At 40.5% G+C, this 14,529-nt stretch overlaps 1 protein-coding gene across 2 annotated transcripts in view; it reads right to left on the bottom strand.

The window, feature by feature from the left end:
- CCDC125 (coiled-coil domain containing 125) overlaps nucleotides 1-14,529 on the bottom strand; it is a 30,799-nt gene that overhangs the window by 6,191 nt on the left and 10,079 nt on the right. For both annotated transcript variants that reach the window (XM_055554427.1, XM_055554428.1), the window contains exons 3-9: nucleotides 11,527-11,585; nucleotides 9,531-9,617; nucleotides 8,450-8,527; nucleotides 6,920-7,005; nucleotides 4,951-5,033; nucleotides 2,646-2,764; nucleotides 457-564 (exon numbers count right to left, since the gene is read on the bottom strand). In XM_055554427.1, the coding sequence (XP_055410402.1) occupies nucleotides 457-564; nucleotides 2,646-2,764; nucleotides 4,951-5,033; nucleotides 6,920-7,005; nucleotides 8,450-8,527; nucleotides 9,531-9,617; nucleotides 11,527-11,585 (620 nt within the window). The remainder of the gene's footprint in view (nucleotides 1-456; nucleotides 565-2,645; nucleotides 2,765-4,950; nucleotides 5,034-6,919; nucleotides 7,006-8,449; nucleotides 8,528-9,530; nucleotides 9,618-11,526; nucleotides 11,586-14,529) is intronic.

The following is a 14,529-nucleotide window of genomic DNA, read 5'->3' as shown; positions in this document are numbered from 1 at the left end:
ATGTTACTAATATCATTTAAAACTAAGGATGAGTTACATAGCCAGTGACTACCAATGAAGCTAATTACTGCATATACTTCCATTCATCTTTATACAGTAAGTCCCCTACATACAAATGAGTTCCATTCCAAGATCACATTCGTAAGTGCAACAAAGTTAGCCTAGGTACCCAGATAATACAATGGGCTATACACCATTGCTTTTACACTTGCTTCCAGACGTGCTGGGCTTGAAATAAAGATCTGTACTCTGTACAGCACTCTACAGTAATGTACACAAAAGCACAAGCCCCTGTAGAGGATGCGTGCATGTGACTGTACACCAGACACATGTGAACTCACGTGACTGGACGTGGGCAGGCACACTCGCATCTCTCACAGTTAGCAACTTGAAGGCTCGTATGTAGGGAACTTACTGTATGAACACAGAAACAACCAAAGCTTTCACTGTTTTTACCTCCTGTTTGAGCTGCAGGAGCATTTTCCGAGTGGACGCAGCCAGTTTGGCACAAGCACAGGGGCTCCCTCTGGGACGGTGACACAGGCAAGCTCCCAGCACTGCAAGCTTCAAATCCCAAAGAATTATCCATTACCAAGTGTAACACTGCTGACCCATACACAAACACGGGGCACACACAAACCCACTGCACATTTCAGACAAGCATCTGATTCAAAGAAACTACGAAGGAAAACAAAAATAGGAAGCTGAGACCATGATTTCAGGACCCAAGTGGAAATGAATTACAAACGAGCAGAGACTGGTATTACAAGGAACAAAAACCTAAAGGAATTCTACATTCTTTTCAGTCTCCAAAACCTTTCACTTGGTATCAGTTTCCTATACCTCTGAGTCCTTGGCAGGAACTTGACCTAACGAAGTAAATATAAACCTCTCTCATGTGGACTTCCTGTGACTGGGCTTCGCCCTGCCACCCAGCATTGATTACTGTCAGGTCCCGCAAATGGTGATTTTTAACACTGATGAGGAATACGATCATCCTGCCACTCCTAAAAAACACGTCCTGTGATCATGTAATACATTCTTAAATACTTCCTGGCTCACCCAATGTTCTGGAATTGCATAATGCCTGGATTCCTCAAAACCTGTCTTTGGATCACAATGAAGAAACTAGTCCATCTGGGTCACTTAGAAGAAAAGTAAGAACTGTTGTACTTTTTCTTAAAACTCATTTTGACAACTAACCCCAAGTTGCTTTCCCAACATACTCCAATTTAATGGGGACAGTCTATGTAAGATATTGGGCCATATCTTTTAAAGTTTCATGTGAAACTTACTACAAATTATTGTCAAAGCTTCCTGCTGCTGTAAATTTCATATTAATGGACTGGCTTAAAATAGAATCTTATTTTACAGACTGTTTAGAAAAGAAGATTCCACTGTCTCTCTTAGGGTAAAGGCTATTTCAGAAAATTCCTTCTCGCATGGAAGATAAACTGAAGTACATAACTTTCGGCTGACTTGAGTGGTTATATGGCTGATTGGTATCTTCCCTCTTCCCTTTTCAACGTCCAACTACTGCATATTGTTCCTGCGAAAGTTGCCAGCAACCAGTTTCAGACTGCAAGGTTTCTGCAAGGACCTCTCAGTCCCAGTTCGCTGTCCTTACCTCAGTGCCCCTCCATCAGCTGGCTCAGGGCCCTTGTTCCTGCCTGTTATAAGGTTACTTATGATAGCCTACTCAGGATTATAATAAAGCACACTTATTCTGAACTCTCTCTCAGTTCAGTTTATGTTTCATTTTTTGATAATACACTAGTTTTCCACCCAGGCAGTAGAGCATGGTGATCAAAATCACAGACTCTAAACTCTACCTGGGTGTAAATCCCAGTTCCACCACTTACCAGCTCTGTGACTGTGAGCAAATTACTGAACCCTTCTGTGCCTCTGTTAACCTCATTTGTAAAATAAGGATTTAATAGTACTCTCCTTATTTGGTAGTTGTGAGAATTAAATGTATAAATCTATGCAAAGCACCCAGAACAGTATCTGGTGCTTACTAAGGACTATGTATTTGCTATTATGAGTAGTAGTTACTTTATTTGAAGTTTTATAATAAGTGAATGGCTACTCCCTCTCACTGATGTTTATTTCTCATGAGTCCCCAGGACCCTTTTTATCTTATCAGCCAAACTTCTACCTTGTAAGACATTTCACACCTCAGCAAGCAAATAGCAAGGCATCAGCAGATCTTTATCCTGAACCTGGCTCAACTCCAGACTGACTGCGTCACTTCAGGGAGGTAAATGAAACTGAGCCTGAGTTTCCTCTGTAAAATGGGGCTGATACCTGCTTTGCAGCCTTCACAAGACCATTACAAAGATCAGATTTTAAAATGTATGGGAAAGTACTCTGCCATGGTAAGCCTCTACCCAGGGGAGATACTACTAACTAGTTTCTCCTGAAACTAGACAAAGGAAATAAAAGGACCAGGAAGCAGCAAGCTCATCCCCTAATGCCCAAAGGGTGCAGTACCTGCAAGGTTGAAGAAGGAACACAGGCCTCTCACCCTCAGTCTCAAGGTGCTAAGCACGTTGCTGTTGTAGACATGGAGGTGATGAGGATCACAGAAACAGAACACAAGTGAAAAATTCCCTCCTGCTAAATTTTCATAACTGCTTACCTACCTCAAGACCTGAAACCTCTGAAAAGCCACTTCTATCCTGGCAGGTGTCTTCCTGAGCCATCTGCTGCTGCTGTTTGATATCAAGCATGGCGAGCACCTCCAAATACTGTTGATTCAAAACTGGGAAGGGCCATGTAAGAAAGTGTTAGTCATGAGGTCTAACTCCAGCTTCACCTAATCCACTTAAACTAACATCATATACTTATTTCCTCTAAGCAAGGGATATACAGTTACCCACAAAAGCTGCCTCCAGCCAGAAAATCTACCTGAAAGAATAGTGGGTATTAAGCAGTATTAATACACATGTGCATGCGTACTTAGTTGTGTCCAACTCTTTGCGACCTCATGGACTGTAGCCCACCAGGCTCCTCTCTCCACAGGATTTCCCAGGCAGGGATACTGGAGTAGGTTGTGATTTCCTCCTCCAGGGGATCTTCCCAAGCCAGGGACTGAACTCCAGTCTCCTGCATCGGCAGGCACATTCTTTACCACTGAGTCATGTAAATACATGTGTTCAGTTTAGTTCAGTCGCTCAGTTGTGTCCGACTCTGCAACCCCATGAACTGCAGCACGCCAGGCCTCCCTGTCCATCACTGACTCCCGGAGTTCACTCAAACCCATGTCCATCGAGTCAGTGATGCCATCCAGCCATCTCATCCTCTGTCATCCCCTTCTCCTCCTGCCCCCAATCCCTCCCAGCATCAGGGTCTTTTCCAATGAGTCAACTCTTCGCATGAGGTGGCCAAAGTACTGGAGTTTCAGCTTTAGCATCAGTCCTTCCAATGAACACCCAGGACTGATCTCCTTCAGAATGGACTGGATGGATCTCCTTGCAGTCCAAGGGACTCTCAAGAGTCTTCTCCAGTACCACAGTTCAAAATCATCAATTCTTCGGTGTTCAGCTTTCTTCACAGTCCAACTCTCACATCCATACATGACCACTGGAAAAACCATACCCTTGACTAGATGGATGTGCAACACTAGATAAAAATGTTAATTTAAAAAAAAATTGTATTTATTTTTGGCCAGGCTGGGTCTTTGCTGCTGCGTGGGCTTTCCTCTAGTTGGGGCAAGCGAGGACTGTTCTCTAGTTTTGGTACACAGGCTTCTCACTGTGGTAGCTTCTCTTGCTCTGGAGCATGGGCTCCAGGGCACATGGGCTTCAGTAGTTGCAGCTCCCAGGCTTGAGAGCACAGGCTCAGGAGCTTGGTGCACCGGCTTAGCTGCTCCAAGGTATGCAGGATCATTCCCAGGCCAGAGACTGAACCCACGTCTCCTGCATTGGCAGGCAGATTCTTTACCACTGAGCCACCAGCGAAGGCCAAAATGTTATTTTTAATGTGGAAGGATCTTAACTGCAACTGAAGTCTGGTTGTCATTTGCTCAAAAAAAATTTGTAGGATTTTCAAAAAGAAATATACAATATCCACACTGTGAGACAATCAGACAATGAGATCGCATATACTACATTAATGTACTGTCTGTATTGAATTAATGTACTGTACCAGCTCTCTAAATGCTATCAGACTTTTGTTTTAGTTAAGAGTTTTCATAAGAGGCTCTCAACCCAAATACTTAGAACAAGAGGGGTCCTGCTATTTACTGCAGAGCAGAAAACAGAGTAACTTTTCCTCTCTTCTTGCAAGGTAGAAGGATGGGGAGGAAGGGCAGGGCTAGTGGTTAGCAGTTTCTGTCCTGGCACGAACCCAACAAGAGGGAAATCACTTATCTGCTCAGATCACTGGTGTGGAGAAGCATGTCTGTGCCTGCAGTTCTCACCGGGGCATCGCCACAGTTCACTTACTACACTGTGGAAAGTGCTGCTCTTGGGCCCGTGGCCCAGTTGAGCACTCATCCCTTTCAAGCCACCACTTTAAAAAATAGCTTCTGCTGGGAATTCCCTGGTGGTCAAGTGGTTAGGACTCCAGGCTCTCAGTGCCAAGAACTCAGGTTTGATCCCTGGTCAGGGAACTAAGATCCCACATGCCACGGGACAGCTAAGCCCGGGTGCCACAACTGCCGAACCCTTGTGCCTAGAGCCCGTGCTCTGCAACAGGAGAAGCCACTGCGATGAGGAGGCTCGCACCGCAACCGAGTAGCCCCTGCTCAACACAGCTAGAGAAAGCCCTAGTGTAGCAAAGACCCTGTGCAGCCAAAAATATATTTTTTAAAAAAGAAAAAAACTAATTGATGCATTTCTTCTTTCATTCTTAAAATATATTACTTCACAATATTCTTAACATAGGACAAAACTGGTCTTTTAACATAATATTTTTTAAAAATTATCAAAATACCATTCTACTTACTTGCATTTTCAGACTTGAGCATTTTAATTTCTTCTGTTTTTAGTTTCAAAGTTTCTTTGAGGACTGCATTTTCACAATTTAGCCTGGAAAAGAGTACCCTCCAAATCATTAAAACATTAACATTTTGTAGTTGAATATTTAATCCCATAGTTAGACCATTAAAACCCAAATATATTTTTCTTACTTCAAAATTGTCTAGAATTTATATGTGTAACAAAAATTTAAAGAATGTAGTAAGATTCTGTACTTACTCTTAACACTTTTGTATATTTAGCTGAGAAAATCAGAACCAGAAATAACTGTAAGGCATCTATCTTGAACACTCATATCTCTTTACTAAAGTTTCAATCAACTTAATAACCATTTGAACACCAACTACATGCTTAGGACACCTTCCAAAATTTACAGAAAAAGCTACATAGGAGGTACAAACTTTCAGTTATAAAATAAATAAGTCCTGAGGATGTAATACACAGTGTGGAGACTATAGCCAACAATTACTGTGCAGTATTTGAAAGTTGCTAAGAAAGTAGATCTTAAAAGTTCTCAACATAAGAAAAAGATGTAATGATGTATAACAATGAATATTAACTAGATTTATTGTAATGATCATTTTGCAACATATGCAAATACTGAATCATTATCTTGTACACCTGAAATTAATACAATGTTATTTATATGTCAGTAATACTTTCATTTAAGAAAAAGAGACATAGGGAGTTTTATCTATTGAATGAAAGTTGGAATTACTTACAGGAGTTCTTAAATTGCCCAACACCAGAGGCTTAAAAAAATATATTTTTGTAATTAAAAAACAGTAGCCAGATCATCTGGTCTAATTTGTAACTTTAAATAAAATACCTATCAAGACATGTTGTGATATTCCTAGGGAATATTACATCCTGTGCTTGGGATATAATATCATTTATCCCAAATGCTATAGGCCATAGGCCTCATATCATTAGAACAGTGGTCATGAAGTTCAAGTTTCTCAATTAAAAAGTGAAATGTGGTTCATATCACAAGAAAAAATATTCTGTAACCATGTATGGTGACAGATATTGACTAGACTTACTGTGGTGAGCCTTCTGCAACGTGAACAGGTGCTGAGTGCATTGTGTTGTACACCTGAACTAATGTAGTATGTTGGTTACATCTAAAAATATGTAAACCTAAGGCATCCTCTTTCCATGAATTACCTAACAAATTAATAAAATGTGAAATCACTTTTTCAAGCAATGTCTATGGCCCTTGAACTAAGCAGAAAAATATTACCTCTATTTATATTTATGTATTTAACTACAAAGAGAGAGAAAGAAAGGTAAAAAGAATGATAAAGTAAATGTGGTAAAGAGTTAAAATTTGGAGCATCTTGGTGAAAGATATATAGGAATTATTTGTACTATTCTTACAACTTTTCTGTAAGTCTTCAATTATCTCAAAGTAAGAAGTAATAAGTTAAAAAATTAGGTACTAAAGCCATCTATAACCCCAGGTATCAATTTCTCAATGACTGACCTTGTAAATATGCTATAAAGTTATTAAATAAATTCACACTGATAAAAAAGTTGTTCAGAAGACTGTAAAAAACAGTGCCAATGCTAAAATAACTTCGGAAACACAATTCTTAAACAGTATTTTAATACACAATTTGTACTGTATTTTTTAAAAAAAGAAAACAGTAAAGTAAAATATAGAACTGGTAAATAGATAAGCAACATGAATTTCATTTTTTATTTTTTTATTTTGGCCACACCACACAGCTTGCAGGATCTTAGTCCCCTGAGCAGGGATTGAACCTGAGGCCCCAGCAATGAAAACGCTGGGTCCTAACCACCAGACTGCCAAGGGAATTCCCTGAATTTTATGTTTACAATTAGGTCAAAGAAGAAGAAAGTCTAAGCTACACTTAAATTATACACAGTTTAAAAATTTCCAAAGAAAAATTATGGAATAATAATATACAAACCTGTCATATTTTTGGATCCAAGATTCCTCTATATTTTTAAATCTATTCTGATCAAATTGTATTTCCCACTGCAAGGCATTTATTTCCTATAGAAAAAAATAGCACTTTCAAGGAAAATTACTACAATTAAATCATTTTATGACTTAACAAATAACTGAAATAAATCATTTAGTCATTTCACAGAACTGGGCTAAAGAGAAAACACTAATTATTGCTCAGAAAGAGTCTGTGACATTTGTAAACACATATAACATGCCTCTTTAGCACTCAAAAAGCTTTACTGAAGGTTACTTATCATTAGAAAAATTTCAAATTGTCTAGCTTCAAATTCTGCTGGCTTGAGCCTAGATTTTTCATCACCTCCAATCCATGCAGACCCCAAAATACACTCTTGGAAGTCTGAGCCCAGGACACTCCCATCAAGGGAGAGTGAAACAGACACAGGAACGTGACCACTTAAGAGTGATTCCTAACCATGATGGTTTATGACAGGACAGTAAGTCCCCTGTGCTCTACAGCAGGACCTTGCTGTTTATCCATTCTGTGTATAACAGTTTACACCTGCTAGGCCCAAACTCCCAGTCTGTCTTTCTCGAACCCCTCACCCCTTGGCAACTACAAGCCTGCTCTCTGTGTCTGTGAGTCTGTTCTTGTTTTGTGGATAGGTTCATTCGTGTCATATTTTAGATTCCACACATAAGTGGTATCATCTGGTATTTGTCTTCCTCCCCCTGACTTACCTCACTTAGTATGATAATCTCAAGCTGCTTCCACTGCTGCTGCCTAATTACCCTTTTAGTGAAGATGAAATAGAAAGAGGCAAGCACTGCAGGGCAAGTAGAGGAAGAAAAATAGAAAAAGAGAAATAGAAGTGTCATTTTTTGGCAGGGTTAGCCCATGTGACAATCTGTTTTGGATTATAAGATCCAAAAGGGAAGGGACTGTATGAGGCTGAAGCACATCTGGTAGAAGGAAGGCACAAATGATATAACCATTGGTATGGGGGTCTTTAAGGAAATTCTATTGGAAAGATTACTGAATTGAACAAGTCCATTGCCAACAAAGGTCCATCTAGTCAAGGCTATGGTTTTTCCAGTGGTCATGTATGGATGTGAGAGTTGGACTGTGAAGAAAGCTAAGCACCAAAGAATTGATGCTTTTGAACTGTGGTGTTGGAGAAGACTTTCTGCAAGGAGATCCAACCAGTCCATTCTGAAGGAGATCAGCCCTGGGATTTCTTTGGAAGGAATGATGCTAAAGCTGAAACTCCAGTACTTTGGCCACCTCATGCGAAGAGTTGACTCATTGGAAAAGACCCTGATGCTGGGAGGGATTGGGGGCAAGAGGAGAAGGGGACTACAGAGGATGAGATGGTTGGATGGCATCACTGACTAGATGGACGTGAGTTTGAATGAACTCCAGGAGTTGGTGATGGACAGGGAGGCCTGGTGTGCTGTGATTCATGGGGTCGCAAAGAGTCGGACACGACTGAGTGACTGAACTGAACTGATGCTACAAGTGATCAAATACCTTCTCCAAGGATCTCTTTTGTTCCACAGTTTTTTGAAGCACTGCCTGGGTATGACTTGTGGCTTTGCCAAATATTGCCTACAAAAAATAAAGACATATCAGTATAAATTAAATATCTGACCATCCTTATATACAAGGTGAAGTTCACATCTTTATTCTTCACATTTTTATTTTAAGACAGCAGAAAACTGCCTTGAGATGAGAATTCCCACAGAGACCACCTTTCGTATAGAGTTTGATAGTTCAAAATCAGAAGATCTTGGTTTGTTTCCCAATGAAGGTGAGAATGAATGAATGAATGGATGGATTTCCCACACAAAAACGAATCCATGAACATTCACAGCAGTATGATTTATAACAGCCAAAATGTATTAATATAAACCACATAAATGCCTATCAACTGGTGAATGGGTAAGCAAAATGTGGTATATCTATACCACATTTTATTATTTGGTAATAAAAAAGGAAGCAAGCACTGACACATACTACAACATCCATGAACCTTAAAAATATGCAAACTAAAAGAATCCAGAGGCACAAGAATCTAGACACATATTGTATGATTCTATTTATGAAACAAAAGGCAAAGCTGTAAAACAGCAGATACTGCTTGTTGGGAGATAGGAATAGGAGTAACTGCTAATGGCTAAGAGGTTCCTTTTGGCGGGTGATGGAAATAGTATAAATTAGGTTGTGATGATGGTTACACAAGTCTACATTTAGTAAAAATAAATTGTATGCTTAAAACAAGTGAAATTTATGACACATAAGTTTTATCTTAATAAAGCTGTTTTAAAAATCTGTAGCTAAAAAAAAAAAACAACAACCAACTGTATTAAGCATTGATGCTTTTATTTTAAAAGCTAAAACCAGGGAGTTCCTTGGTGATCTACTGGTTAGGATTCAGCACTTCCACTGCCATGGCCCAGGGTTCAGTCCCTGCTTGGGGAACTGAGATCCTGGAAGCTGTGCAACACAGCCAAAAATATAAAAATAAAGATAAATGAAAAACAAAAGCTAAAAATCATACTACTTATCACTGGAATGTGTACCTGATGAAAGTTTGAAAATAACTTCTTACCATGCTTTGAAGAATTTTCAATGCTTCCTCTTTACCTTCAAGTTGTCTTTGAGATGCCTCAAGTTCAGTTTTCAAAATTTCTACCTCCTGAGGAGAAAAATATAATCAGTCTTCCTATCTGTAATATATGCAACCCCTAATGATCAACTTAGTATACATTTAAGCTCAACATTCACTTTGACTCAAAGCACTCTGACCTTACAAAATGAGGCTGGAAATTCCTCCAGGCTATATAAGTGGACTAGAGAAGCTAAAACTGAGATCATTACTATCAGGTATCAGTTATGGCTAAAAGCCCAAATCTTTTGCTTTTACCTATGTAAGCCACACAGTTTTTGGGTGTATGTGTGTGTTTGCTTCTGCTTTTTGGCCACACATGAGGCTTGTGGGATTGTGTGTGTGTGTGTGTGTGTGTGTGTGTGTGTGTGTATTTGCTTCTGCTTTTTGGCCACATGTGAGGCTTGTGGGATTGTAGTTAATTCCCCAACCAGGGATTGAACCTGAGCTGCTGGCAGTGAGAGTGCAGAGTCCTAACCACTGAACCACCAGGGAATTCCCTAGGCTCCACAGTTAATAATTTGGAGAAAAATCTTTAGACCACATAAACTAAGCACATGCTCATCCATACAGCTCCATGAGCTATTAATGTTATGGCTTAGACTGTGCTCTCTATCCCAAAAGATATGTTCAAGCTTTAACCCCTGGTACCATAAATTCGACCTTATTTGGAAATAAGGTCTTTGCAGATGTAATTAAAGCCATACTGGATTAGGGTAGGCCTCAATCCAGTGACTGGTGTGATGCAGCTACAAGTCTGAGACTGTTGGTGGCAACCACCAGAAGCTAGGAAGGTTGTAAAGGTCCCTCTAGACCCTTCAGAGGGTACATGGTCCACCCACACCTTGATTTCAGGCCTCTGAAATTAAAAGACGCTTATTCCTTGGAAGGAAATTATGACCAACCTAGACAGCATATTAAAAAGTAGAGACATTACTTTGTCAACAAACGTCTGTCTAGTCAAAGCTATGGTTTTTCCAGTAGTCATATATGAATGTGAGAGTTGGACTATAAAGAAACCTGAGTGCCGAAGAATTTATGCTTTTGAATTGTGGTGTTGGAGAAGACTCTTGAGAGTCCCTTGGACTGCAAGGAGATCCCACCAGTCCATCCTAAAGGAGATCAGTCCTGGGTGTTCATTGGAAGGACTGATGTTGAAGCTGAAACTCCAATACTTTGGCCACCTGATGCGAAGAGCTGGCTCATTGGAAAAGACCCTGATGCTGGGAAAGATTGAGGGCAGGAGGAGAAGGGGACGACAGAGGATGAGATGGCTGGATGGCATCACCGACTCAATGGACATGAGTTTGAGTGAGCTCCGGGAGTTGGTGATGGACAGGGAGGCCTGGCGTGCTGCGGTTCATGGGGTCGCAAAGAGTCGGACGAGACTGAGCGACTGAACTGTACTGAGCCTCCATAACTGAAAGAGAATCAATCTGCTCTTTTAAGCCGCCCGTGTGTCAGGGCAGCTCTACAAAACCAGTAGAGCAGCTTTCACCAGAAGAGTTCACAAACGCGCCTGCAGACAGCTTTCCTGTCCCTGAGAGGACGGCCACCCGCATTGGAACTCCTACTCCCGAGCAAGATGGACGACCTCCACAGACCCCCTGGGCGCTTTCTGGTCCTCTGACTTGAAAGAGGTTAAATTAAGTCAGGTTATTTCAAGCCACACACTCTGGGAAGACAGATGAAAGGGAGTGACTACTATTTTCTCTAGGAGATTAGAGAAGTAAGGTGGAAAGGAGACTAGGAAGGCATGTTTACATAAACAGCCTTTTTGAGAGATAAGGAGGCCAGTTAGAAGTTAGGAGCTTGCCACCATGGCTCGAGAATGTCTGGAAGGCCAACAACTGCATTCCATGCCATGTTAGTATCACTTAAACAAAATGTCAGTGGTCTTCATTCACATGAGAATTTGTATATCAGCCTGAGTACCTACCTCTAAAGTTTCATGAAGACGTTGCCTTAATTCCACATTTGACAACTCTGAATTAGAATCTATTAGAGGGAGAAAAAATTAAATATTTATTAAATATTTTCTTAAATTAGTTAGATATAGGACATTTGTTTACAAGATATCAAATATCAAATACAGGCTTTCCCTAAATTGAAAAGAGAAAATAATTGTAATAAAACAATGATGATACAAACAGGTAGCTTAAAACACTCCACAAATGAAAAGACACATATTTGAATCAAAAGATTCTTTTAAAAACAGGACTCTTAAATAAAACTGTTGTTAATGAATTGGTTAACTACTATAACCACATACAGTATCAGAAAACATGAATGTTCGTGAGTGAAATAAATGAATTTTGGTGTTTGGCTTAAGCCTATTCAATATCATGATATAAATATCTAAGAAATAACCTAAATTTAGTTTCTTTCCAAGCGGAATGACGAGAACTCTCCAGTAACTTTAATTATTCTCTCCTTAATGTGATCAATTGAGACATTAAACTGAGTTTCCCAGGAACTTCATTTTCATCGCAGTCTCACTGGCAACAGAAAAACACTGAACTGGTAAATAAGAGCAAGAGGGCGGGAAGTAAAAAGAAGCAAAACAATTAGAATATTTGGAAGTACATTAAAGATTTCTCCAAATTTTTTTTGCTATTCTGAACTTTCATGAACATGACAGTATCCAAGGGAAAACCTAAGTCATGTTTTTACTCTGATAATTCAGGGTTCCAAGGAGGGACAACGGTGCCTCTGGGCTGACAGTGACAAGTTCTATTCTATTATACTTGTGGTAGGCAGAATAATGGCCCCCAACAACATCTACATCTTAATCCCAGAGCCTGTGAATACCTCGCAAAAGGGATTTTTGCAGATGTGATTAAGAACTTGGAGACAGGAGATTATTCTGGATTATTCTGGCAGCTGGGCCAGATGTAATCACAAAGCTCCTTACAAATGAAAAGAGGAGGCAGGGGAGTCAGAATTAGAGTGATGATGCAGCAGGAGAAAGACTCGACCGGCGACTGCAGGCTTCAAAGATAGAGGAAGGGGGCCATGGACCAGGGGACTCAGCCTCTACAAGGTGGAAAAGGCAAGGGACAGGATTCTCCCCTGGAGTTTCCAGAAAGAAGGCAGTCACACTAACACTATAGTGTTAGCCCAGTGAAACCTACTTTGGGCTTCTGACCTACAGAACTGTAAGAGAATAAAATTTGTGTTGTTTTAAACCATTACATTTCTGATCATTTGGAAACTGCCTATTAGCAAGAGGAAACGAATACCATATTCTTACCTAGAATCAAGTCAACTCTGATGAAAAGACAAAAGTCCATAAACTCCTAAAATAGGAGCTCATACCATTACTATTTTCCGGGGTTGGGGAGATCCCCTGAAGAAGGAAATGGCAATCCACTCCAGTACCCTTGCCGAGAAAGTCCCATGGACAAAGAAGCCTGGGAGGCTACAGTCCAGGGGGTCGCAAAGAGTTGGACACAGCTGAGGGACTTCACTTTCACTTTCACCATTACTATTATTTATTATTTATATCCCAGTAGTTTCCTAAAGTTTCTAATGCTCAGTTTTCAACATCTTTCTTGCAAAACAGTATCCATCCTCTATGCATGATAAACACTTTGAAGAAAAATATGTAAATAATCTCATCTTAATTTTAAGAAGGATTCTGAAGGATAGAGATCAGTCCCTAGCTGCAACATGTTATTTGTACATCTGAAACCATGTTTCTTAAATTATTTTCATGCTGTTCCACTTTGGAGGGGAAGTTTTACAACGGTGGATTACAAAAGATTCAGCCACACCAGAGCTGTGCCCCAGTGCAGGCAGGGGCTCGTCCACCAGTTTCCAGTCACTTCAGGGATGTTAACATTTTATCACAAGATGATTCTGAATGTTAGTCTCTCCTTAGTGTACAAGCAGAATTTATGTTTCAGATCAGATCAGATCAGATCAGTTGCTCAGTCGTGTCCGACCCCTTGAGACCCCATGAACCGCAGCACGCCAGGCCTCCCTGTCCATCACCAACTCCTGGAGTTCACTCAGACTCAGTCCATCTAGTCAGTGATGCCATCCAGCCATCTCATCCTCTGTTGTCCCCTTCTCCTCCTGCCCCCAATCCCTCCCAGCATCAGAGTCTTTTCCAATGAGTCAAGTCTTCACATGAGGTGGCCAAAGTACTGGAGTTTCAGCTTTAGCATCAGTCCTTCCAAAGAAATCCCAGGGCCGATCTCCTTTAGAATGGACTGGTTGAATCTCCTTGCAGTCCAAGGGACTCTCAAGAGTCTTCTCCAACACCACAGTTCAAAAGCATCAATTCTTCGGTGCTCAGCCTTCTTCACAGTCCAACTCTCACATCCATACATGACCACAGGAAAAACCATAGCCTTGACTAGACAAACCTTTGTTGGCAAAGTAATGTCTCTGCTTTTGAATATGCTATCTAGATTGGTCATAACTTTCCTTCCAAGGAGTAAGCGTCTTTTAATTTCATGGCTGCAGTCACCATCTGCAGTGATTTTGGAGCCCAGAAAAATAAAGTCTGACACTGTTTCCACTGTTTCCCCATCTATTTCCCATGAAGTGGTGGGACCGGATGCCATGATCTTCGTTTTCTGAATGTTGAGCTTTAAGCCAACTTTTTCACTCTCCACTTTCACTTTCATCCAGAGCCTTTTGAGTTCCTCTTCACTTTCTGCCATAAGGGTGGTGTCATCTGCATATCTGAGGTTATTGATATTTCTCCCGGCAATCTTGATTCCAGCTTGTGTTTCTTCCAGTCCAGCGTTTCTCATGATGTACTCTGCATAGAAGTTAAATAAACAGGGTGACAATATACAGCCTTGACGAACTCCTTTTCCTAGTTGGAACCAGTCTGTTGTTCCATGTCCAGTTCTAACTGTTGCTACCTGACCTGCATACAGATTTCTCAAGAGGCAGATTAGGTGGTCTGGTATTCCCATCTCTTTCA

The sequence above is a fragment of the Bubalus kerabau genome, chromosome 18 (genome assembly GCF_029407905.1).
Source record: "Bubalus kerabau isolate K-KA32 ecotype Philippines breed swamp buffalo chromosome 18, PCC_UOA_SB_1v2, whole genome shotgun sequence".
In the NCBI taxonomy this organism is placed as follows: domain Eukaryota; kingdom Metazoa; phylum Chordata; class Mammalia; order Artiodactyla; family Bovidae; genus Bubalus; species Bubalus kerabau.
The sequence above is the reverse complement of the archived record's forward strand: the minus strand, read 5'-3'. Positions and strand labels throughout refer to the sequence as shown.